We start from the raw sequence: 27,896 nt of genomic DNA, 5'->3' as shown, positions 1-27,896 counted from the left end.
CGGGCATATTTCGGCGTGTATGCTCGAACCGGTGCGTGACCCGGTGGGTGGTGGTCTCGCGCCGCGCGCTTATACGAGCTTAGAAGCGCGTCAACGCTCGTACGAGTTGAGCGTGTGCCAAAAGGCACGGCTATACGCGCCTACATGCGCTTCCAAAAACGAGCTCATACGCGCGTGACAAATTTAGATAAAAAGAGAAGTTAAGACAGTGGGCTTTAATAGTGATGATAAATTAAATCCAATGATTACTAATGAAAGTTATCATTTATCAATTATTTGTCAGGTAAGGCCAAATACTAAGTAATTAAAAATCAAGCAAAGCATCTGCTGTATTATTTCAAAGTAAGAATCTTAATCATCTAAACAGGCTTCTATAATAATTAGAAGCTAACAACCTAGTGTTTACTTTTATCTCAATGTATAAAATAAATAGCAGAAGAGGGTAGGTGATAAATACAGAAGTAAAACCAACCAAGTCGAATATTAACTGAATTGTATTTGTTCAGCATTGATCTATTTATATTAAAATGAATCTACCACCCATTTCGCTAAGGTGTTTAGTCATGGAGAAGAAAGGGCAAAGAAACTCCATAACACACATCTTTTAAAACATTAGAACGTTGAGTAAAGTAGTAGGTACATATTTGGTACACAGTTACAACAGGTAATCTATAAAAGGCAAATTATTACATTACATTATAATACAATATAAGAATACTTAACTTCAGTAAGGTCCGCTGTGTTTGCTCTGGGCTGTCCATACAAGACTGTCCCCTCTCTGTCGAGGTAGGGTACTTTTATAACACTGCCATCGCAAACAAGGCGGATATCGACTATCACATGATCTTAATATTAATCATTATTTATTTTAGGTTTGTTGACAAAAGGTATGTTGACACACCCAATTTACAATAATAAAATCAGTGACATTGATGGTCTACGTATTAATAATTTACAATAATAATAAGCGACTTAAATTGTCAGTTTACACAACATTATTATTTCCCATAATAGCTATTGCCAACTGCATGTTGACAATAGCTTAGTATAATGTCACTCTTAGTACATTGACAGTATTTAATTTACGATGAATAATTAGTTACCAGTATTGACAATTCACATAATATTATTTATCGTATTGTCACATTCCTAAATATTAAATTAAACAACATACAAGAAAAGACCACTTAAACCATACTCTTTCCGTACATTGATATTGAATCCGGAAACGGAATAACGATTCTGTTTTAAATATCACAACAAATATTCATTTCGGACTCCCAAGTTTATGATTAGATGAATTTTAGCATAATAATTATGTGTCCAATTTTATCGTAATATAACACGGCCATACTGACAAGTACTTCGCTCCCGAAGTACATAGGTAAAAACAGAAAGAAAAGAAAAAAAAAAATTGTCCCATTGGGAGTCTTAACATTTTGTCACATAGTGAGTCTTAACATTTTGTCCCATTGGGAGTCTTAACATTTGTCACATAGTGAGTCTTAACATTTTGTCCCATTGGGAGTCTTAACATTTTGTCACATAGTGAGTCTTAACATTTTGTCCCATTGGGAGTCTTAACATTTTGTCACATAGTGAGTCTTAACATTTTGTCCCATTGGGAGTCTTAACATTTTGTCACATAGTGAGTCTTAACATTTTGTCCCATTGGGAGTCTTAACATTTGTCACATAGTGAGTCTTAACATTTTGTCCCATTGGGAGTCTTAACATTTTGTATCATATGCCAAAAATTTTTTTTCTTCTTTTTTTTCTTTTTTTTTTTCTCTGTTCTGCTTCTGTCATTTAGCATAAATTATTAGTATGTTTTATTACAATTCGGCCATCTTGATAAGTACTTCGTTCCCGAAGTACATAGGAAAATAGAAAAATGCAGCCAGTGAACTTAAATGAACAGCGGCAACAAAAGTACCGACATAAAAAAATATAAGATTGCTTCATTCACAAAACGATATTCAATGATTCAATGTCAATGTTACTGTCATAAAAACTAGAATAGCTAGACGTCAGACCAAAATTAGAGTAGAAGAGAATATGTTTTTGTTGATTATGTCTTATAAACAAGTGTAGTGTATGTACATCAAACCAACTCAAAACAAGAATAAATTGATAACACGTAACGTAGGTATTTATAAAATTAAAATGTTCTGATAGCATTACTAAACAGAAAAAATCTTGAGCAGGTAATCCGCCTTACGTTGCTAAAAAAGTAATTTAGTTAAATAATAAAAGTTACTTGAATGGACCATCTCTTTTGTGTTGTTTTAAGAGAAGAAAAATGGTTGAGTTATTTTAAGAAGCAAAATAAATAAATAAATATAGTTTATGTTTAAGTTACATAAATCAGAATAAGGTAATTTCTTCAAGTTTCGAGTTGTAAGTACGATGCAATTTCTCAAAAGCAAACCTACTGATTTGATTATTATTATTGTTTCGGTATATCATAACTTTCTAAATGATTTCACATTTACATATACTTTATCAAAAACCGTTCGGCTAATCTGACCTCCAACTAGATTTATTCTTATCTAAATAAATTATACCACAACACGTGGTTTATCTAACTAATTAAAAATCTTCTCTGATTCACCTCACAGAAACTTTTTTCATATAAACTATACCACAAAATCGTGGTTTTAAATTTACACTTTTCTTCACACACAACGCACAAAAATTGTACTTAGCTTGCTCAACGACGCGACGTTTCAACCGGCGATGCCACACCAGCACCAAGTGCCACTGACAACAGAGTTGCCCCTCGCTTTGGGATCATCGGGCACCAACATCAAGTGCCACCGACGACAGGCGGTAGCCTGTCGCTTCGAGGAGAAGCCGTATCCACGATTGCTGAAAGCATTTGAAAAGTATTAGTATTATGATCAGGCAAAGCCATATCGTATCCCACTTCTGATGACAAATTTAGATAAAAAGAAGAGAAGTTAAGACAGTGGGCTTTAATAGTGATGATAAATTAAATCCAATGATTACTAATGAAAGTTATCATTTATCAATTATTTGTCAGGTAAGGCCAAATACTAAGTAATTAAAAATCAAGCAAAGCATCTGCTGTATTATTTCAAAGTAAGAATCTTAATCATCTAAACAGGCTTCTATAATAATTAGAAGCTAACAACCTAGTGTTTACTTTTATCTCAATGTATAAAATAAATAGCAGAAGAGGGTAGGTGATAAATACAGAAGTAAAACCAACCAAGTCGAATATTAACTGAATTGTATTTGTTCAGCATTGATCTATTTATATTAAAATGAATCTACCACCCATTTCGCTAAGGTGTTTAGTCATGGAGAAGAAAGGGCAAAGAAACTCCATAACACACATCTTTTAAAACATTAGAACGTTGAGTAAAGTAGTAGGTACATATTTGGTACACAGTTACAACAGGTAATCTATAAAAGGCAAATTATTACATTACATTATAATACAATATAAGAATACTTAACTTCAGTAAGGTCCGCTGTGTTTGCTCTGGGCTGTCCATACAAGACTGTCCCCTCTCTGTCGAGGTAGGGTACTTTTATAACACTGCCATCGCAAACAAGGCGGATATCGACTATCACATGATCTTAATATTAATCATTATTTATTTTAGGTTTGTTGACAAAAGGTATGTTGACACACCCAATTTACAATAATAAAATCAGTGACATTGATGGTCTACGTATTAATAATTTACAATAATAATAAGCGACTTAAATTGTCAGTTTACACAACATTATTATTTCCCATAATAGCTATTGCCAACTGCATGTTGACAATAGCTTAGTATAATGTCACTCTTAGTACATTGACAGTATTTAATTTACGATGAATAATTAGTTACCAGTATTGACAATTCACATAATATTATTTATCGTATTGTCACATTCCTAAATATTAAATTAAACAACATACAAGAAAAGACCACTTAAACCATACTCTTTCCGTACATTGATATTGAATCCGGAAACGGAATAACGATTCTGTTTTAAATATCACAACAAATATTCATTTCGGACTCCCAAGTTTATGATTAGATGAATTTTAGCATAATAATTATGTGTCCAATTTTATCGTAATATAACACGCGTATAATACGCTAGTCTGAAACCTACATGCGCTTCCAAAAACGAGCTCATACGCGCGTATAATACGCTAGTCTGAAACCGCCCTAAGGTTAGATTTAACAAATCCTGACGTGTGCCTCTAGTGTGTGATGGCCAAAGTTTAACCACAACCGTACAGTCACTTTAGCCGCCTCTCGTGCAGCCTGCACCTTAATTATACGGCTATAAAAAAAAATGGTAGGTACATTATTCAGTAGTATACTCTTTTTTTTCGGGTTGTGCCACACATGACATACTTTATTCCGGCGCTTCTTCTACTTGAGGTCTTTTGACTTTACTACTCAAGTATTAGAGGCGCCAGGTCTAACTGGTAATGTGTGGTACAGCTTGAAAAAATAAACGTTTTTCTTTCTTTCTTTCTTTTTAGTACCTCCAGCTTTTAGTATTGTATTAAATTTAACTAGTCGGGCTAACATCGACTAAGTTACACGTGAGTAAAGCCGGGTGTGAGGCATGTATAATGTACCTATTAAATGTAGATAGTACCTATTGGAAAGATAGATAAATCACTTTTAAAATGTATTCTACTTATAAAGAACTAAAGTGCATTACAGTAGAAATTCACATTAACAATAACAAATTTAATAGACTCTCGGTACGGGTGGGATAGTTTGCACCTCATTATTCAGGGTTTTGTCTATGACGGGCCGATAGGATATGCTCACTTTTCCGCTCTTCAAGTCTACCGAAGACAGACTGTGCTTTCTCCAATGTTTTTCAATCGGTTTTGCGGTCTGCAAAGGAATATCAACAATTTACTGTAGGCCGAATTCGGTAATCCTGATACCACACGAGTAGGGTTGCCAGGCATCCGGATAAAGCCGAACATATGTAGGCTTTTTGATTGCGTGTCCGGCCAAAATAAACGGTGTCCGGCTTTTGTTAGGCTTTTTACATTTCGCAAACGAGCGTGGCCGAGTCGACTGTCGGTCGCTCCCGCAGGCGGCAGTGCCGCCTGACAACAAGGTTTATGACAATAATAAAAAAAGCTTGATTTTACATTAAAAAAAATTGTCGTACCTGTTAATACAAAATCCTCAATAATGTATAGGGTGCCTTTCTACCCAAATGTCCGGCCAAACTGGCTAGTCTGTCCGGCTATTACGTTTGGCGACCTGGCTGACTTGCGGTGACTCGTGTGTAGGGGGTACACACGAGTCACCGCAATATATTCCTTGATTGTCAAAAGTTGACACATATTTCTGTATACGTCCCGCAAATTGCTATTGCGCTGGAACCTTGTCTCATTAACATCGAAATGACGTCATGTTGACGTCATTTGATGAATATTTAAGTAAAAATATACCATCAGCTCGAAACTTCAGTCTAGTGCTGACGTCATTAAAATAGTGGCCACGCGCATTAGCAATTTGCGGGACTTATACAGAAATATCGGTAAAACAGATGGGACGTGAAAATGTAGCAGATAACAAACACATATTTTCCTGCCTGATGATGCCTACGACTTAGTTCGCGTGGATTAAGGTGTTTGACATTCCCGTGGGAACTCTTTGATTTTCCAGGATAAAAAGTAACCTATGCACTCTCCAGATCTTGAACTATACCCATGCAAATAATCACGTTGATCCGTTGCTCCGTTGCGGCGTGATTGAAAGACAAACTAATCTAACACACCAAAAAATAAACACTTTCGCGCTTATAATATTTTTTTGTATGATTCTGTTGGTGGTTCAATAAAATAAAAAAATAAAAAGTGCAAGCCAGGCTCGCGCAACGAGGGTTCCGTGCTACAGTCGTATTTTTTCGACATTTTGCACGATAGGTAATTCGAAAACTATGATGCATAAAAATAAATAAAAATCTATTTAGAATGCACAGGTGAAGCCCTTTCTTATGATACCCCACTTGATATAGTTATCTTACTTCGATTACTGAAAATAATAATTTTTAGTTTATGACCACAATTTAATTTTTTTGTGTGATGTAATCATGAACGCACGGTTTTCAGATTTTTCCACCTAATGTCTGCTATAAGACCTACCTACCTACCAAATTTCATGATTCTAGGTCAACGTAGAAAACGGAAGTATCCTGTAGGTTTCTTGACAGACCGACAGACAGAAAGACAGACAGATAGACAACAAAGTGGATCTAAGAGTTCCGTTTTTCCTTTTGAGGTATGGAACCCTAAAAATAGTATAAGATAGTATAGGTTACCTGTCCCTTAGTGTCTTTGCTGTAGTCCATCTCATCTTCTCTCTTAGGGAAATCATCTCTAAAGTGCGCTCCGCGGCTCTCTGTCCTGTTCAGAGCGCAAGCTACCACCTGTACAGCAGTCAGCAGCATATTCTGCAGTTCCAGCGCTTCGACCAAGTCGCTGTTCCAGTTCTTACGCGGATCCGTTATTCTGATGTCTTTGAAACACTGGTACCATTTCTGGATTTCGGTGTTGGCTGTAATATCAGAAAAGTATAGTTCGCGACAGGTTGAGATGGCAATCGGGGTATAAGGCGGGGGGATGCCCCGCACGATCCCACGTCACCCGCGCTCACCCGCACCTAGTTAGTTAGTTATACTTATACAATTATTTTGTCATAACCAAGTGATCCACCCAGGCTTTGTTCGGATGGAATCAGTACCCTTATAACGATGATGATGACGATGATGAATGCACATACCTACCTAATTACAAAAAGTGACAGTTTGTGAGTTGTTAGTGCCCAGGATCGAATCCCGAATATGGGAAGCCAACATCTTAACCCCTAGGCTTTCTTTACCTTCGGACAGTAGCTTCTTGTCTCTGAAGACACCGCACTTGTTCTGCATGGTAGCCCGCATCTTGGCTCTCAGCTCGTGAACTGGCGTCGACCCCTTGGCTGAACGCACCGTCTCCAGATTATCCAAGCTTTCATCACAGATATTCTGAAATTTATTAATCATCATCATCATCATCATCAACCGATAGACGTCCACGACTGCGTCTTCCGGTGCGAGGTCGCCATTCTAGCACCTTGGGACCCCAACGTCTATCGGTTTTACGAACTATGTGCCCTGCCCATTGCCACTTCAGCTACGCAATCCGTTGAGCTATGTCGGTTACTCTACTTCTCCTACGGATCTCCTCATTTCTGATTTGATCACGTAGAGAAACTCCAAGCATAGCTCTGTCCATCGCCCGTTGAGTGACTCTGAGCTTTCTTATGAGGCCCAATAGTTAGCGATCATGTCTCGGATCCATATGTCATCACTGGCAACACGCACTGTTCGAAGACTTTGGTCTTGCTTTGACTGCCCAACTTAGTTGGATTCGGCGGCTGACCTCTTTCTCGAAATTGGACCTACCCAACTGTATTGTGTGTCCTAGGTCTCATCTACAATTTCGAGTGCAGAGCTCTCAACAATTACTGGGTGGGGCCGGACATAAGCATTAGACATGATTTTCGTCTTACTCATGTTCGTTTTTAGGCCCACCTGCTGAGAAGCTCTGCTATGGTCATTGAGAATTGTATTTAGGTCTTCCAGAGTCTTTGCAATAACGACTATGCCATCGGCAAATCGAAGGTGAGTGATGTACTCGCCGTTGATGTTAATGCCAAGTCCGTTCCAACCCAGAAGCTTAAAGATGACTTCCAAAGCTGCAGTAAAGAGCTTCGGGGAGATTACATCTCCTTGTCGAACTCCCCGTTGCAATTGGATTAGTCTCGTAGTCTGGTCCTGTATACGGGCTGACATGGTGGCGTTTTCGTACAAACACTTCAGAGCTTGGATATAGGTACCGGTAGTCGATCCGGCATCTCTGTAAAGACCTCAACACAGCCCAAGTTTCCACCGAATCGAAAGCTTTCTCATAGTCCACGAACGCCAAGCAAAGTGGCCGATTATACTCTTCAGTCTTCTGAATAACCTGCCGCAGCGTATGGATGTGATCTATGGTACTGAAGCCTTATCGGAATCCGGCTTGTTCGGAAATTTATTAATACGACTTTGCAATCGAAAGTTTAGAAGTCATACCTATTCAACCCATTTTGACGTACTTTTTTTAGTTATATCGATAATTTAAAATGATTAGCAACTTAGATGAATGTATACTATCTCTATGGGTGAGCAAACTTAAAAAAATTTACAAAAAAAATAAAAACCGACTTCGTTACACAAACACTAAAAATTGAAAAATAATTTAATTTATTAACCGACTTCAAAAAAAGGAGGAGGTTCTCAATTCGTCGGAATCTTTTTTTTTTTTTTTACCGAATATATTACATATACAAGAGTTAATATAGTTCCATAATAATACTTTTTGGTGCCGGTGCCAATTAGCTTTAGCAGCGCGAATCGTCTAGACTTCATATTTTTATGGGACTCCACCATGGCACCGCATTGGCACCGACCCCAAAAAATATTATTATGGAACTATATTAACTCTTGTATACATAATATATTCGGTAATAAATTAAATTATTTTTCAATTTTTAGTGTTTGTGTAACGAAGTCGGTTTTTATTTTTTTTGTAATTTTTTTTTATTTCACAATTTTTAGTGGCCCCATGGAATTATGCTATGACTGGTTAAAAGTCTACTGTTTACTAAGCTATTAATTACACTGATCGCGAGCAATTTACTCTTATCCGTTGAGGAGTTCCAGTATCTATCTTCGAAGATGTTCATCAGATCTTCACCAAATTGAAATGGGACCAACTTTGAAGTATACCCTTTCAAACAAAAAAAGAATTTTCAAAATCGGTCTAGGCGTTTTCGAGTAATCGGGGAACATACATAAAAAAAAAAAAAGATTCCGACGAATTGAGAACCTCCTCCTTTTTTGAAGTCGGTTAAAAATAACAGCGATCGTGGAATTTACAAATTTTGGAATTTAATAGTTCCTAAGAAATAATTTAATTTTGACATAGTCATCATCCCAATTCGAAATATACTTACATCCTTCAGTTTTGGTTGTTTATCGCCCGGCTTGGCAACTTTTGGGATGTTAAGACCAATAGATTTGCCGAAGACGACCACATCAAGGATGGAATTTGCTCCAAGACGATTCGCGCCATGGCAGTTGCTGACCGCTTCACCAGCTGAGTGGAGACCTTTAATAACGATATCTGAACCGTTGAACCTAAGTGCCTGAAACGACATAATTTATAAAATATAATTTACTCGCTATCTACTGCCTTGCTCGTGTTAGCCTAGTGGTTCAGAGGTCCACCTCTGATTCGGAAGGTCAAAGGTTCGATCTCGAGCACGCACCTTTAACATTTCGGAGTTATAGGTATGCATTTTAACAAATCACTACCCATAATAATATTATGAATGCGAAAGTGTGTTTGATTGTTGGTTTATTGGTTTGTCGTTCAATCACTTTACAACGGAGCAACGGATTGACGTGATATTTGCATGGGTATAGTTGAGAACCTGGAGAGTGACATTCCATCCCGAAAAATTAAAGAGTTCCCACGGGATTTTTAAAAACCTAAATCATGCGCAGAACGCTCCTCATCCAAGCCTTATCCTCATTTGGACGCACAACGCCATAAACTCAGTATGCGATTAATTAAAATTGTGGTGTTTTGCGTTATTAAAAGATAAATAAAAGAAAATACCTGTTAAATTTAAGATACTTTCATTATATTTCAAGGTTTAATTTGGCTGCCTTATGTTTATAGTTTATTTTTATTTTATTAATTAATTCTTTACCATATAGCGATGGAATTTTTCTTTGGCTTTCGCTTTTCTTTAAACGCTTACATTATCATCGAATAATAAAATTCCAATTTTTTTTTTTTTTTTTTAAAAGAATATTAGCCATATTAAATGACTAATGTTCCCCTTTCCTCTCCAATTAAGCGTCAGGCTTGTGCTAGGAGTAGGTACGACAATAGTGCAACGGGCGGGATTTGAACCGTCGACCTTTCGGTTTTCAGTCCACTCCTATACCGGTTGAGCTATTGAGGCTCTAAAATTATAACCCGTTTACTAAAAGATTGGACCTGACGTCGATCAAAAATTAAAAAAAAATTTAAAACAATTACTTAAAAACTCAACAAGTGGCAGACAAAAATTCGTAGTACGTGTATCAGAGACAAACATAGAGATTCATCTAAGGTGACAAAGATGCGAACATACGTACTACGAATTTTTGTCTGTCACTTGTTGAGTTTTTAATTTTTAATCGACGCCAGGTACAATCTTTTAGTAAACGGGTTGTAGGTATGGTATACCTCTCCTTTCCAATTAATGGGTATGCCGCCCATAGTATAATGGACGGTGGGCACAATAGGTACAGGCTGTGTGTACACATCAACCCCAGTAAAGGTCCACGCTGTCTCTGCAATACCAGGTAGACGCTCACTTATCACTTCCGCTGGGAGGTGGTGTAGTTGTAGGTACACGTGATCTTTCTTCGGACCTACACCTCTGCCTGGAATTTAAAAAAAAAGGGCAAGTGCGAGTCAGACTCGCGCACTGAGGGTTCCGTACTACAATCGTATTTTATCGACATTTTGCACGATAAATCAAAAACTATTGTCTAAAAATAAAAATAAATCTGTTTTAGAATGTACAAGTAAAACCCTTTCATGTGATACTCCATTTGATAAAGTAATCTTACTTTGAAAATAGCAATATTTGTTCATGAACATATTTTAATTTTTTTCTTGGGATGTAGCCACAAATTCACGGTTTTCAGATTTTTCCCTTCATGTCTGCCATAAGACCTACCTTTCTGCCAAATTACAGCGGAGGCTTATAATAGGGTCCCGTTGGCACCTTTTGGCTACGAAACCCTAAAAAGCTGTGAAAATCAATAAGTATATCATCATCATCAACATAATCATGGTCAACCCATCGTCGGCTCACTACAGAGCACAGGTCTCTTCTCAGAGAGTGAGAAGGGGCCAAGTGCGGATTGGCAGACAATTAATATAATACCTTGACGGATTTCCGTAGCAATGGATCTGGAGACGACATCGCGACTGGCAAGGTCCTTGGCTTTGGGAGCGTACTTTTCCATGAAACGTACACCTTCGCTATTGACGATGTAGCCACCTTCGCCCCGGCAACCTTCCGTCATGAGACAGCCAGAACCGTACATGCCTACAAATCACACATCAACATAGAATCAAGATCAAGTGCGTGTCGGGCCATGCATACCTACTTGCCCGTCACAATATGTACATAATATGTGGACTTATATACAGTGGACCCCCGGTAATCCGGCCCCTGTCTAATCCGGCACCCCCTGTAATCCGACATGACAATCTTCGTTAATGCATGATTGAACATTTGTGCTCTACACTATTACTCTACTCTACACTATTGTGCTCGATGCGATTCTGATTGCTTAGTTTGAATTTGAAGTTTGAAGAAGATAGCCGAGTGGTCTAGCGTGTGTTCATTGTTTTCTGTTTATGTATTGTGTATTATGTATTCGTACAGTAGTAATGACGTCACAAGCTCAGAAGCGAAAGCACAAAACACTGACAATTAAAGAAAAATGCGATATTTAAGGACGCCTAAATCGTAATTTGTCGGATTACAAGGTACTCTTTTGTAAAAAATTCCGGACTATAGGGGTCTTAGGCAGTACTCTATAATCCGACAAATTCGATAGTCCGACACTGCCCTGCAAAACGATTTGCCGGGCAGTGTCCCCCGCGACCTTTGCGAACCCCCGACCTCCGATTGGAAGGCGGACGTCCTAACCACTAGGCTACCACAGCTTCTCTAGGCTACCACATAGGGTAGGCTAGGTTCGTTTTATATATTGAGGTTAATATTACCAGTAGGATGAAACTGTATGAACTCGAGGTCCTGAAGAGGGATGCCCACTCGAGAGCACATGGCGCCGCCGTCGCCGGTGCAAGTGTGAGCCGCTGTACACGAAAAGTACATCCGCGGATAGCCGCCCGTCGCTATCACAGTGTTCTTAGCCTGAAATCTATACAAGAAATACCAAATTAAGATTACACTTCTCACTCCATGCAAAAGTACCTATTAAGGTGGATACACACTTGCCCAGACACACAAAGGGTGCACAGTGCATACAACGGGAAACCTTCTCTCTTTATAGTCGTACTAGATGATGCCCGCCACTTCTTCCGCGTGAATTTAGGCTTATAAAAATCCCGTAGAAGCTCTTTGATTTTCCGGAATAAAAAGCCTATGTCACTCTGCAGGTCTTTATATATACCCATTACCCATGCAAAAAATCACGTCAATCCGTTGCACCGTTGCGCGTGATTGAAGGACAAACCAACAAACAAACACACTTTCGCATTTATAATAAGGGTAGGTACTGATTCTTCATTGCTGAGGGTCGTGTGTACTTACCATTAATCACATAATGGCAGGAGTTCTCTTAGGATAATAATGCGGTGGGTTCCCAGATCCTTCCACATACAACTCACTAAGAGAACGATATTTCGTTTCTTAGGTTTTACAAATAGATATTATCAGAATGATGTTAGTGATGATAACCGGGACCGACGGCTTAATGTGCTCTCGGAGGCACGAAAAAAATGAAAATGCCAAATTTAGACCTCCAAAATCGATCACCCATCCAGTTACCGACTTGGATCAACATCTTACGCGGGAGATTTCAAGCTTCTGTACAGTTTTTGCATGTTTCCAGTAGCTGCACTCATTTGAGCCGAGAGCTATCATCACCTTCCTACATAAATATTAAGTAGGAAAGTGATGATGACAACTGAACCAACCGAGCAAACCCGTTGGTTGATGGAACCTATTGATACTTATCCTGTTTCTATACAACTTTAATTAAGTATATATAAGAAAAACAGTACAATAGGATATTTATAGAGCAACCGAATATAGAATATGAGCAAGAGTCCAAGTGGTTGTCCAGCTTTCTGCATGTTTCCAGTAGCTGCACTCATTTGAGCCGAGAGCTATCATCACCTTCCTACATAAATATTAAGTAGGAAAGTGATGATGACAAACTGAACCAAACGAGCAAAACCGTTGATTGATGGAACCTATTGATACTTATCCTGTTATTATACAACATTAGTTAAGTATATATAAGAAAAACAGTACAATAGGATATTTATAGAGCAACCGAATATAGAATATGAGCGAGAGTCCAAGTGGTTGTCCAGCTTTCTGCATGTTTCCAGTACCTGCACTCATTTGAGCCGAGAGCTATCATCACCTTCCTACATAAATATTAAGTAGGAAAGTAATGATGACAAACTGAACCAAACGAGCAAACCCGTTGATTGATGGAACCTATTGATACTATTACTTACCCTGTTCCTATACAACATTAATTAAGTATATATAAGAAAAACAGTACAATAGGATATTTATAGAGCAACCGAATATAGAATATGAGCGAAAGTCCAAGTGATTGTCCAGCTTTCTGCATGTTTCCAGTAGCTGCACTCATTTGGGCCGAGAGCTATCATCACCTTCCTACATAAATATTAAGTAGGAAAGTAATGATGACAAACTGAACCAAACGAGCAAACCCGTTGATTGATTCCTGTTCCTATACAATATTAAGTATTTAAAAGAAAAACAGTAGAAAAAGACATAATTATATACAGCTACCGAATATAGAATACGAGGGAGAGTCCAAGTTTTGTCCAGCTTTCTGCATTTTTCCAGTAGCTGCACTCATTTGAGCCAAGAGCTATCATCACCTTCCTACATAAATATAAAGTAGGAAAATAATGATTGTTCTTTGGGCCAAACGAGCAAACCCGTTGGTTGATGGAACCTATTGATACTTATCCTGTTCCTTTACAATATTAAGTATTTATAAGAAAAACAGTACAATAGGACATATATACAGCTACCGAATATAGAATACGAGGGAGAGTCCAAGTTTTGTCCAGCTTTCTGCATGTTTCCAGTAGCTGCACTCATTTGAGCCGAGAGCTATCATCACATTCCTACATAAATATAAAGTAGGAAAATAATGATTGTTCTTTGGGCCAAACGAGCAAACCCGTTGGTTGATGGAACCTATTGATACTTATCCTGTTCCTATACAATATTAAGTATTTAAAAGAAAAACAGTACAATAGGACATAATTATATACAGCTACCGAATATAGAATACGAGGGAGAGTCTAAGTTTTGTCCAGCTTTCTGCATGTTTCCAGTAGCTGCACTCATTTGAGCCGAGAGCTATCATCACATTCCTACATAAATATAAAGTAGGTATGTCATGATGTCTATCGGGGCCAAACGAGCAAACCCGTTGGTTGATGGAACCTATTGATACTTATCCTGTTCCTATACAATATTAAGTATTTAAAAGAAAAACAGTAGAAAAAGACATAATTATATACAGCTACCGAATATAGAATACGAGGGAGAGTCCAAGTTTTGTCCAGCTTTCTGCATTTTTCCAGTAGCTGCACTCATTTGAGCCAAGAGCTATCATCACCTTCCTACATAAATATAAAGTAGGAAAATAATGATTGTTCTTTGGGCCAAACGAGCAAACCCGTTGGTTGATGGAACCTATTGATACTTATCCTGTTCCTTTACAATATTAAGTATTTATAAGAAAAACAGTACAATAGGACATATATACAGCTACCGAATATAGAATACGAGGGAGAGTCCAAGTTTTGTCCAGCTTTCTGCATGTTTCCAGTAGCTGCACTCATTTGAGCCGAGAGCTATCATCACATTCCTACATAAATATAAAGTAGAAATGTAATGATGGCTGAGTGGGCCAAACGAGCAAACCCGCTGGTTGATGGAACCTTTTGATACTTATCCTGTTCCTATACAACATTAAGTATATATAGAAAAACATTACAAAAGGACATAATTATATACAGCTACCGAATATAGAATACGAGGGAGAGTCCAAGTTTTGTCTAGCTTTCTGCATGTTTCAGTAGCTGCACTCATTTGGGCCAAGAGCTATCATCACCTTCCTACATAAATATAAAGTAGGAAAATAATGATTGTTCTTTGGGCCAAACGAGCAAACCCGTTGGTTGATGGAACCTATTGATACTTATCCTGTTCCTATACAACATTAAGTATATATAAGAAAAACAGTACAATAGGACGTATATACAGCTACCGAATATAGAATACGAGGGAGAGTCCAAGTTTTGTCCAGCTTTCTGCATGTTTCCAGTAGCTGCACTCATTTGAGCCGAGAGCTATCATCACATTCCTACATAAATATAAAGTAGGTATGTCATGATGTCTATCGGGGCCAAACGAGCAAACCCGTTGGTTGATGGAACCTATTGATACTTATCCTGTTCCTATACAATATTAAGTATTTAAAAGAAAAAAAGTAGAAAAAGACATAATTATGTACAGCTACCGAATATAGAATACGAGGGAGAGTCCAAGTTTTGTCCAGCTTTCTGCATTTTTCCAGTAGCTGCACTCATTTGAGCCAAGAGCTATCATCACCTTCCTACATAAATATAAAGTAGGAAAATAATGATTGTTCTTTGGGCCAAACGAGCAAACCCGTTGGTTGATGGAACCTATTGATACTTATCCTGTTCCTTTACAATATTAAGTATTTATAAGAAAAACAGTACAATAGGACATATATACAGCTACCGAATATAGAATACGAGGGAGAGTCCAAGTTTTGTCCAGCTTTCTGCATGTTTCCAGTAGCTGCACTCATTTGAGCCGAGAGCTATCATCACATTCCTACATAAATATAAAGTAGAAATGTTATGATGGCTGAGTGGGCCAAACGAGCAAACCCGCTGGTTGATGGAACCTTTTGATACTTATCCTGTTCCTATACAACATTAAGTATATATAGAAAAACATTACAAAAGGACATAATTATATACAGCTACCGAATATAGAATACGAGGGAGAGTCCAAGTTTTGTCCAGCTTTCTGCATTTTTCCAGTAGCTGCACTCATTTGAGCCAAGAGCTATCATCACCTTCCTACATAAATATAAAGTAGGAAAATAATGATTGTTCTTTGGGCCAAACGAGCAAACCCGTTGGTTGATGGAACCTATTGATACTTATCCTGTTCCTTTACAATATTAAGTATTTATAAGAAAAAACAGTACAATAGGACATATTATATACAGCTACCGAATATAGAATACGAGGGAGAGTCCAAGTTTTGTCCAGTTTTCTGCATGTTTCCAGTACCTGTACTCATTTGGGCCGAATGGTACCGTCATATTCCTAGTTATATAAATAAAGTTAGCACGATACGGTGACCTTTAGGAGGTACCTTTTTTTTTTCGAGGGGGAAATCTTCTAAAGATACCCAATCGGGTTATGTGGGATTTTTACCCACTAAAACCCCCTCGGTGGCCCTCCTCAGCGCGTTATTGAGAGGCTCCGGGAACTCTAAAGAACGTACGCCGGTGCCTCTCTCGCGACGCCCGTTGGACACATCCTGGAGAAAGTGCAGTTAGTCGCAACCTCGAAGTCCTAGCGCCTAGAAGGTACCTGCTATACTTTGGTCGAAAATTGGAAAGACAACATTACGAACAAATCTTCAACAATAATTAAAATCTTTTAAAATTTAGTATCACACCTGTGCAGACTACTGTCATCCATATCCATGGCGAGAGCACCCACCACAGCTCCCTCTTGCAACAGCAAATCTATCACGAAAAACTCGTCGAAGAGATCAATGTTGCTCTTATACTTCGTGCAATACCCGTATAGCGTGTGGAGAAGGGCGTGTCCCGTTCTGTAAGATTTTTTTCTTTGAGAGCGAGCAGTTGATAAGGAGCTGCTCAAATAGTCAAACTGCCTGCGTATGGCAGCTCAGGTTCTTAGATTATAGATATCTATGGACATTGGATTGTACCAGACAGGTGCCGTGGCAGACAAAATATTTTTTTGATAAATAACTAGTGGTTCGCCCCGAACTACGACCTGGCGACATATTTCCGACAGTTTTACAATATTAACAGCGCCATCTATTAAAATTATTGTCAAGTTATGTTAAAAATACTGGTGCGAATGATTACCTACATCTTAATAATTATTATATAATTAATAAATAAATAAAAATTATTATTTTATTATAATCAGCCAAGCTTCGATGGTTTGGAGTGCACTGTGTATTTAAAATAAACGTATTTAGAGGTATATAGTATTGTAGGCCGTCGCTACCCGTGCAGTCGCCAACAGACAGGCCGTGCTCGATCAGCATTCGTATACATAGCTATCTTTAGACGTGAATAAGGCGTCTGTCGGTACACGGCACGCGTCTGCAGCTATAAACAAAAGTTTAAGAGTAAAACGGGCATTAGAACCATATTCATTCTGTTACGAAGGGGCGGTACTACCTACCGCCATCAGCGAGGATTGTACCCGCCACGGCGCCAGTACAAGTGACTATGGACGGGTGTAGGGTTGCCAGGCGTCCGGATAAAGCCGGACATAGGTAGGCTTTTTGATTGCGTGTCCGGCCAAAATAAACGGTTTCCGGCTTGTCCGGCTTTTGTTAGGCTTTTTACATTTCGCAAACGACCGTGGCCGAGCGCAGGCGAGTCGACTGTCGCTCGCTCCCGCAGGCGGCAGTGCTGCCTGACAACAAGATTTATGACAATAATAAAATAAGCTTGATTTTACATATAATTTTTTTGTCGTACCTATTAATACTAAGACACAAAATCCTCAATAATGTAGGGTGCCCGGCCTTTCTACTCAAATGTCCGGCCAAACTGGCTGGTCTGTCCGGCTGTTAGGTTTGGCGACCTGGCAACCCTAGACGGGTGCATACCTAGCTTTGTTGCTGACTTACCACACGAGTTCCATGTGGTAGGTACGGCGCGGGGCAGCAGTGGGATCGAATATCGAAACAGTGTCGGCTGTGGTCATGCCATGCTTTTGACGGAATTTAATTAGGTATTTGAGGCGCCATCTCCACGTAAATTTTGTTACAACTCGGCCAATCTCCACCCCGGGTAAGGAGGCAAAGCCTCGAGGCCCGTACCCCCGTCTGGTCGATTCGACCAAACGGAGATGACCCGCTGATGAAGGGCGATAGGTACTATCGCCGACGATAGTAATATTCCCTCGCCCGTGGAGATGGCGCTTGAGTCCTACCTCTAGAGAAAAAGATTTGAGTTGGCGTTTTGGTGAATTTGTTTCTCATTCTATAATTAATTATTATTAGGTGAATATACGTATTCATCATTTAAAAAAAAACCGGCTGAAATGAGACCAGCTCCTTTTTGGAAGTCGGTTAAAAATGAATCTAAGAATGAAGACATTTTGCAACACGTTCAAAAATATGTAAAGCGCCACCTATTAGAAACTAAATGAGCTAGCTAGCCGGAAATAGGCTACCATAGGGTCCATAGGGGTATAAGAAGAAAAATGCGAATGCTTTTTGATTCTACTACTAGTGAGAGACAGCATGAAAATTTATCAATGTTGGGTATTTAAGAAAATAATGAACTGCTTCTTGACGTACAATTATTGTTACAACAATCAAGTTATTTAGTAATTTTGTAAGTTTGTATTTTCCTGAAAAATAAGCGATGTTCCCTGAAATATATTACAAGCGCCATCTATCGTCAGCTCAGTGTACTAGTGCGTATTTTCCTGGTTGATTCTCTCCTCGCAATTCAAACGAACCGGCGCGGCGCATTGCTACCTACCTACTAGGGTTCCAGGAAAAAACATGCTTATTGCAAAAGTTCACAACAGATGGCAGTGCAAATTTACGATGCGAATAAATTTACGTAAGTATTTGACACTTCCGAATGCTGTTCCAACTTCGGTTTTCCGGTCCACTTTGAATATTGGTAGGTTCAAATCAAGTGTGAATAGCTGGTAGGTAGGTATAAGAGACACTCTAGAATCTAGGCAAACACGCTTCACCTTAGCCTGTGTAAGAACTTGCCAGTAGGTTTGATTGTCGCCAATGCACCTGACTCTACGGATACTATTACCTACCTAACATACGGTAAACCAAAAAAACCGGCCAAGTGCGAGTCAGGCTCGCGCAACGAGGGTTCCGAACCACAGTCGTGTTTTTTCGACATTTTGCACGATAATTCAAAAACTATGATGCATAAAAATCACACGTGAATTGCACAGGTGAAGCCCTTTCATATGATACCCCACTTGATATAGTTATCTTACTTCGGAATGGAAAATACTAATTTTTTGTTGTTAGTTTTTAGTTTTTTGTTGTGTTTTTATGTTTTGTTTTGTTTATGTACGTTTGTCTGGTGTTGTTGTGTTTTGTACTGTGCGCTATGGTCCCAAATAAAAGGTTATTTTTTTATTTATTTAGTTCATGACCACAATTAAATTTTTTTGTGTGAGGTAATCACTAATTCACGGTTTTCAGATTTTTCCCCTAATGTCGGCTATAAGACCTACCTACCTGCCAAATTTCATGATTCTAGGTCAACGGGAAGTACCCTGTAGGTTTCTTGACATACCGACAGACAGACAGACAGACAGACAGACAACAAAGTGATTCTATAAGGGTTCCGTTTTTCCTTTTGAGGTACGAAACCCTAAAAAAGATAATGTGTGCGCGCAATCGCAGGTGCACTGTCTATTCCCTCACTCTCATAGCTCAACGGAACCGGAGAGACATCAAGCGCATGGCCGACGTCTTTGCGTGCTCTTCGAAGCACGAGGGTGAAACACCGCCAACTTCATAATAAGAATTTTGCACCTACCTATTTTTGGCCCCACCCGAGAATCGAACTTGGGACTTCGTCAACCGCAGTCGAACAATATGCTTAGGTATCATATTTTATAGTTTAGACCAAGGAGGCAGTTAAATTACAGGTAAAGTACGCGACAGGTCGAGATGAAAATCGGGGATGGAACGCCCCGCACACGCGGGTGACGTGCGTCCCCCCACCTCATACCCCAATTGCCATCTCGACCTGTCGCGGACTATACTTAGAGGTATCTACTTACCGATCAGCCACAGCGCAGGTCCGCTTTGCAATGGATTTCCCGTTCTTAATAGTACCTCCTCCAAAGGATCTCTGATAGATCTTCCCATCTTTGGTTCTTGAGAAGGGCATTCCCATGTTTTCTAGCTCAAAAACGCAGTTGGGCGCGTTCTGAGTCAGGTACTGGATGGAATCCTGAACAAAAAAGTTCAAAAAATCTGATTAGGTCAGTAGATCAGGACCTAACCTCAGGATATTTTCTTCAGAATAGTTTTAGAAATCATGTCATGTAAGTATTTCCAGACACTTAACGTGATTTAACCACAAATTACGGTTATTGGAATTTTTTTTTTTTTTTTCAAGAATATACTTATTTCTTTCTTTACTTGTGCTATAAGACCGACCTACCTGCTAAATTTCATGATGATAGATCAACGGGGTTTAGGTTTTCTTGACAGTCACGACAGACGGACAGACAGATCGATTCTATCTGTCCGTCTTATCATTCTCTAAAATGATAAAAATTGCTGTTCACCCTCGACGGCAAGAGGTAAACAGACTGTATGCAGGTCAATTTCAATTTTAAAGAGCCTCAATTGCTCAACCGGTAAAGGAATGGCCTGAAAACCGAAAGGTCGACGGTTCAAACCCCGCCCGTTGCACTATTGTCGTACCTACTCCTAGCACAAACCTCACGCTTAGTTGGAGAGGAAAGGGGAATATCGGTCATTTAACATGGCTAATATTCTTTAAAAAAATTAAAAAAATTCGAGAGTTCGTCATTTTTCAAGATAAATGAAAAACAAGAAAACTCTCATAAAACTTTCATCTCCTATGTGACCTCCTTAGAGGTGGATTTTCAAAATTTCTCTCATTTGAGAGAATTTTTGCAACCGTAAAATTTAACGCGTTATATGGAATTTACGTAAAAGTACGATTTTAGTCCTTATTTTTATATTTAATTATTTATATTATTTTATGACAGTTTATAGGTGACAGTTGACCCATAGAGTTGAAATGGCGCCTGAGAAGTCGGCACGTGAGAAGTCATTTTGTACGCAGTGGCGGAATTGCCCTAAGGCCCAGTAGGCCCGGGCCCAGTGGTAACAAGAAATAACTCAAAGTAAGTAGGTACAGATACTTCAATTACTCATCTTGGCGAGCGGCTCCAAGTGTGCGTGAAGCTCGTATAGATACAGTGACTGCGTGTGCGTGACAAGGACGACATCTGCTGTGTCACTGTCGCACAAATCAAAGCTGCAAAGAAGCTGCATATTTACAAAAACACGCACACATAGAGCCGCGCGCCAAGATGAGTTGAAGTAAATGTACCCAAATATTCTAAAGGCTCACACATGTCATTATGGCGGGTCGCACTGCTCCGCATCGTGTAACAATTTAATCTTCTACAGCGCGTCACACTATACAAAATCGAGGGTCCAGGCACAACCCGTTGCAATGACAAAAGCTCGCCCGCTTTCAAATTTTGTACCATTGATTGGGACATCCACTGCATAACGGGTGAGCGTGCACTCGCTTTGTCCGAAGAGACAATCCGGAAACTCGGAACGGAATTCACAAAACTTTTTAGAATTCCTGCGATGGGCGAGCGTTGCGAACGGGACGACCATCTGCTTTCTCCAAGTGGGTAAAAATCTACTCTTTCCTAGAGAACCCATGCCAAAACAAAAGTATAAAAGGGAACAGCATCCCTGAATGAAAACATTACTAGTCGCTACTCGCTAGCATAAACTATAGTCCAGCACACAGTACTCCCTGGTAACCGTGCGTCTATATCCCGGTTTACCTACACATTACTCCCTGGTACGTCTATATCCCAGTTTACCTACACAGTACTCTTTGGTAACCGTGCATCTCCATCCTGGTTTACCTACACAGTACTCCTTGGTAACGGTGCGTCTCCATCCCGGTTTACCTACACAGTACTCCTTAGTAACGGTGCGTCTCCATCCCGGTTTACCTACACAGTACTCTTTGGTAACCGTGCGTCTCCATCCTGGTTTACCTACACAGTACTCCTTGGTAACGGTGCGTCTCCATCCCGGTTTACCGACAGAGTACTACTTGGTAACGGTGCGTCTCCATCCCGGTTTACCTACACAGTACTTCTTGGCAACCAATAACACTTTTAACTAAAGGTGAAAGTGACAAGTCTTTCATTTCGTAAATTGTGAGCTCTCTGTATATAAGCTCTTTTGTGTCTTCCCGTATTGACCAAGTGTTTATGTCTGTCTGTTGGATTCTACTTTACCGACAATACGAAAGGTGAAATTTCACTAATCTTTGTTGACCTCAGTCAGATGTTTTATTTGCAGTATAACGTAAACCTTTACACAATAATTATTATAGGATTTTTAAATATTATTTTTCACGTTTTTTGTGGTATCATATCAGTACCTAATTATCAGTAGGTACTGTCACCTGTCTCCGTTTTTGCCAGCGTTATGGTTACACCCTATAGGTATATAATAGAGCCTCGATAGCTCAACAGAGCAGACTGTAAGAACTTTTTCATTTTTTGGATTAAAAATAGCCTGTATGGAGGATCAAAGCTATCAAATAATAATTGAGACCCGCAAAATCATCCATCTGAATTTGGCTTTAATAAAAATCGCGTAGAGCTCTTTTTTTTCGGGAGAAAAAATTGCCTATATCCATCCCCGGATATAAGCTTATTCCTTTCATCAAAATTGCATAAAGGGCGAGGACGGGTCTAGGCTATCACCGCTGATGTACCTACAGTCCGCGACAGGTCGAGATGGCCTATCGGGGTATAAGGCGGGGGGTCGCTCCGCAAACCTGCACGTCACTCGCGCTCGACAGCATCGGGTTAGGGCGGGGGCAGTGCGGGTGTGCGGGGTGTTCTCTCCCCGATTGCCCAGTGGCGTGCAGGTCATAAAGGCATAAATGCAGTGCTTACCCCAGTTGTAATGGCTCAATGCATATTTTTCATTATGACCTGCCAGTAAACAGGTTTTCACCTAACTAATGCCTACCCTAACTTCAAACCCTGTGCACGCCACTGCGATTGCCATATCGACATGTCGCGTACTATACATAATATTGGTACGGATAACACACATCAAAAAGTCTAGGGATCAAGTCAGCGGCGGATTATCCCTAAGGCAAACTAGGCACGTGCCTAGGGGTGCGAGATTACAAAGGGGCGACGACCTCCCTGGCGCAGTGGTGAGCGCTGTGGTCTCAATAGGGGGAGGGTTCGATTCCTGGCAGGCGTTTGGAATTTCATAATTTCTAAATTTATGGTCTGGTCTGGTGGGAGGCTTCGGTCGTGGCTAGTTATCACCATACCGGCAAAGCCGTGCCACCAAGCGATTTAGCGTTCCGGTACGATGCCGTGTAGAAACCAAAGGGGTATGGGTTTAATAAAAACTGCCATACCCCTTCCAGGTTAGCCCGCTATCATCTTAGACTGCATCATCACTTACCACCAGGTGAGATTGCAGTCAAGGGCTAATTTGTATCTGAATTTTTAAAAAAATTAAAGGGGCGCGTGCGATCATGTAGAGTTAGGTTTCCATGCAAAATCTTGGGGAGAGAGAAGAGGCTTCTCTATTATAGCAAAGTGTGAAGTCTTCAGTTGTTCACTTAGTATAATCACCAACTACCAGCTTTGCAATTATAATACGTTACAGGTCGAGATGGCACTCGAGGAGGAAACGCAAACACCCTCACAGTCCCCGCGCTAACCCAGTGCGGCTGAGTGTGAACGGGGCGTCCCCCCGCCTCATACCCCGATTGCCATCTCAACATGTCGGGGACTATACACGATTTATCGTTCTTTCGAAGTTAGTTAGTTAGTTATTTTTTTTAATGTGGCTGCTAGAGGGGCGCCTATGAAATGCTTGCCTATGGCGCTCTAAACTTTTAATCCGCCTCTGGCACACGCCCAATTAACATTTACCAAAATATCTAGACCCGATCTTGCCATTTTCTGTTTCTTAATGTAACAACCCTGTCAAATGGTTTATGAAAATGGGTATTCTAAATTTCTACCACGCACTAACAAGCCTTGAATAACAGGTAGGTATACAGTGGCGTGCAGCTTATAGAAGCATAAACGCACTGCTTACCCTCATTGTAATAAATCAATGCTTATTTTTCATTATAACCTGCCGTAAAATAAGTTCATACCTAAATGCATACCCTGGCTTGAACTCCTGTGCACGCCACTGTAGGTATAGCAGTTCGTTATAGTAGTTATTAAACTGTTGCATAATGGGTGGTATTAAAACACGAGGTGTGAGTTTTTTGATAGTATCACACAAGTGTTTTAATACCTAATTATGTATGTATATAGTTATATGTGTATACACTACTTACTTTATCTAAACATATTTCCTAACTTATTTAAATTATTTATTTACTTTCCGACATGGTTTGAACTTTGAAAATCCAGAATCCAGAGCCATGAAAAGGTCAAAACTGTATCGTAATGAAAAAAAAATATTTCATAACATTACTTTGCAATCTTTTCATATCAAAATAGTGTCATAATGAATTTTTTTTAACAAATTTTATCAAAATTTAATCTAAATAATATATAAAAGAGAAATACCACTCACTGACTGACTAATCACGAAATCTCGGAAACTATAAAGCCTACAAACTTGAAATTTGGAAGGTAGGTTCTTTCTAGGACCTAGGTGTCAGCTAAGAAACGGTTTTGAAAAATTCAAAGAAAAGCAACACATTCAGCGATTCATTTTTATATAATACTAGCTGATCCCCGCGGCTTCGCCCGCGTAGATTTAGGTTTTTAAAGATCCTGTATAGCCTATGTCACTCAGGAATAATGTAGCTTTCTACTGGTGAAAGAATTTTTAAAATCGGTTCAGTAGTTCTAAAGATTACCCCCTACAAACAAACTTAACGACATTACCTCTTTATATAATATAATAAATACAACGGGCCGTGCAGCAGAAATCGTAATATTTTAATTTCGCCATAACTTCAAAACCAAACGTCCAATTTTAATCATTCAAAGACCAAATATTATCTCCATAAACTGTTCTTAGTGATGAAATCTGATATTTTGATAAGGATTAATAGCATGAGTAAAATAAACGCGTTTAAATGTAGTCCAAAAAAAATTCAAGATTTTTAAATAAAAAAATGGTTGCTGTGCCTCACTCGACATAGATGGGTATAGGGTGTCGCGGACTTTTTTGTAGATATTTATAAGATCTACAATTAATTACAACATTTTATGGTTCTATCTTTTATAGTTTAGGCAGCGTACGCAAAATAAGTAACTTTTCTGGTTGATTTTTTACACCTTGTGTCCGAAAAACCCAAATATCTTACGGAACCCTATTTTTTTTCAAAATAAAATATAGCCTATGTTACTCGTGGATAATGTAGCTTTCGAATGGTGAAAGAATTTTTAAAATCGGTCCAGTAGTTTTTGAGCCTATTCAGTACAAACAAACAAACAAAGTTTTCCTCTTTATAATATTAGTGTAGATAGAGAACAGCAAGCTTGTACTTCATACAATGTATTTGGATGTTAGAGTCATAAGAAAATTATAACGTGTCTATTACTTGTTGTAACGACAAAGAAGAAGAAGATCGATAAGTAATATTAGACAGTTATTACGTAATCATTAAAATAGTTACTTCCTTACCTGATCGCCGAGCCAATCTGAGCCCTTGACAGTGTCGTAGAAGTGCCATCGCCAATCATCTTCATGCATACTACCTGTGTAAAAGGAAACTTTTGTACAAAATAACATGACATTTGAATTGACAATCGGGGTATAAAATGAGTCGTACAATGGTACAGGGAATCACACCCACGCTGTCATACTTATTAGTTTTAATGAGCCCGTATCTACTGCGTTTGTCGATTGGAATTTTATGTATTGAAAAACATGGCTTCAGTTGCGTGTTCGTCACGTGTAAAAATAAAATCCATACTATTATAAATGCGAGTGTGTCTGTCTGATTATTGATGAAATTTGAAACAAAGTTAGCTTACATCCCGAGGAAGGACATAGGCTACTTTTTATCAAAAAAATCAGATTGACTGATCAATCAACGCACAGCTCAAACTACTGAACGGATCAGGCTGAAATTTGGCATGCTAGATCCAATCCATATATCGTAGGCATCCGCTAAGAAAGGATTTTTGAAAATTCAACCCCTATAGAGGTGAAATAGGGGTTTGAAAATTCCACGCGGACGAAGTCGCGAGCATAAGCTAGTAAGATAAAAAAATAAAATTAAAAATAGGGGAAAATCTTACCGATCGAAGCATTCATACCACCCTGCGCAGCAATAGTATGCGACCGAGTAGGGAACAATTTGCTGACCAATGCAACGGAGAATTTTTCCTGGGCGAGACCGATGGCCGCGCGCAAGCCTGCGCCGCCTGCGCCTATCACCAGGCAATCATGTTGGTGATGCGTGATGGTGTATGAACCATTCCGCCTTGGCACTGCGTTATCATTGTTACATTATTATTCGCATTTAAGGAAGCATGGTCTTAAAAAATCTTTAAAAAACCGCATATCTGAATATTATAATGACGAGGAAACAGAAAATCTACTGAATACATACATTACACAAAATATCATGATCCTAAAACAGACACAGGCACGCACGAACACGCTCACTAGCACACACATAGCAACACACATAGGTACACACACACACATACTTACACAAACACACAACCGTTGTATTTGTTACTACATAATTAAGTTTAAATTCAACCACTATACAGTATGGGAAGGCACTGGCCCCTAAGATACGGGATCTCCTAGGTTAGGGGCCAGGACTCCATTTGAGTCAAAATGTAATAATTCCGGTAAATAAATATTCATTCATTGTGTAACACTAATAAAATTAATAGTAATATACACAGACGGATCAAATGTCGAGAGCGCCCTAGGCAAGCACCTCATACGACGCCCCACCATAAAGCCATATTAAAAAATTCACTAACTTATTTCAAAAGAACGCGAAATCGTCTCATTGCATAACTGGTTGTTGGTGATTAATGATTATACTATTTATGTGAACGAGTGAAGAACATCACGTCATGACACTTTGCTATATTAAAGAAGAAGCAGTTTCGGTCACTCCAAGATAATTTACGTAGTAGGGATAATTAGGTAGGCCAGGTAATTGAACTCTACATGATCGCGCGCGCCCCTTCGTAACCTTGCGCCCCTAGGCACGTGCCTAGTTTGTCTTAGGTATAATCTGCCCCTGGTAATATATGAGCAGTCATGCCTGGTGGTTAAGACGTTGGCCTCCTTTTCGGGAGGTCGGGGGTTTGATCCCGGTCGTGCATCTCCAAAGAGATGTTAACTCAAAAATATGGTCAAGTATGAGAGCGTTTATGCCAAAGCTTGGAAGGCAGTGGCAGTTTTTATTACACCCAAACCCCTTATTGGTTTCGCTCAGGAACGCTAAGCTTGGTGCCACGGCTTTGCCAGTTGGGTGCTAGCTAGCCACGGCCGACCCACCAGACAATCTTCTAAAATCCTTTTTCACATCATCTAGTACCTATAATTTGATTGGTCTGATAAACACTTCTCATGTCAACTGTCTGCCCATTTTCATTTTGATGGTAACCGATCTAAGACATTAAAAGTTAAGACATACCACTAAGAATCAGGCGGGTATTATTCTTCATAAGTATACGGAAACCTTCCTGTAAACATAAATTTGATTTGGTATTTAATATATTGACCACTAGCTGATGCCCGCGACTTCGTCCGCGTGGAATTAGGTTTTTAAAAATCCCCTGGGAACTCTTTGATTTTTCGGGATAAAAAGTATCCAATGTCCTTTTCCAGGTCTTAAACTATACCCATGCAAAAAATCACGTCGATCCGTTGCTCCGTTGCGACGTGATTGAAT

General features: G+C 39.3%; 1 protein-coding gene across 1 annotated transcript; it reads right to left on the bottom strand.

The window, feature by feature from the left end:
* Nucleotides 1–4,729: 4,729 nt before the first annotated feature.
* On the bottom strand, nt 4,730–27,682 carry LOC117995662 (succinate dehydrogenase [ubiquinone] flavoprotein subunit, mitochondrial-like). The gene is made up of 12 exons (XM_069508915.1): nt 27,639–27,682; nt 26,272–26,463; nt 25,652–25,725; nt 20,005–20,177; nt 16,637–16,795; nt 11,890–12,047; nt 11,039–11,203; nt 10,330–10,529; nt 9,044–9,235; nt 6,887–7,031; nt 6,327–6,562; nt 4,730–4,882 (listed from the first exon to the last, which is right to left on the bottom strand). The coding sequence occupies exons 1-12, from the start codon at nt 27,667–27,669 to the stop codon at nt 4,730–4,732; spliced, it is 1,878 nt and encodes a 625-aa protein (XP_069365016.1). The 5' UTR covers nt 27,670–27,682.
* Nucleotides 27,683–27,896: the final 214 nt, after the last annotated feature.

Source organism: Maniola hyperantus, chromosome Z (assembly GCF_902806685.2).
Source record: "Maniola hyperantus chromosome Z, iAphHyp1.2, whole genome shotgun sequence".
Lineage (NCBI taxonomy): Eukaryota > Metazoa > Arthropoda > Insecta > Lepidoptera > Nymphalidae > Maniola > Maniola hyperantus.
This window is presented reverse-complemented; position numbering and strand designations above follow the sequence as displayed.

What these genes read in the sequence shown, in the direction of transcription:
- LOC117995662 (XM_069508915.1), bottom strand. Translation starts at nt 27,669, where the DNA reads ATGAAGAATAATACCCGCCTGATTCTTAGTG. An exon ending in CAGATTGGCTCGGCGATCAG is followed by an intron (nt 20,178 to 25,651) that starts GTAAGGAAGTAA and finishes TTTTTTGTTCAG; the next exon opens with GATTCCATCCAGTACCTGAC. An exon ending in ACCTGCGCTGTGGCTGATCG is followed by an intron (nt 16,796 to 20,004) that starts GTAAGTAGATAC and finishes AAAATCTTACAG; the next exon opens with AACGGGACACGCCCTTCTCC.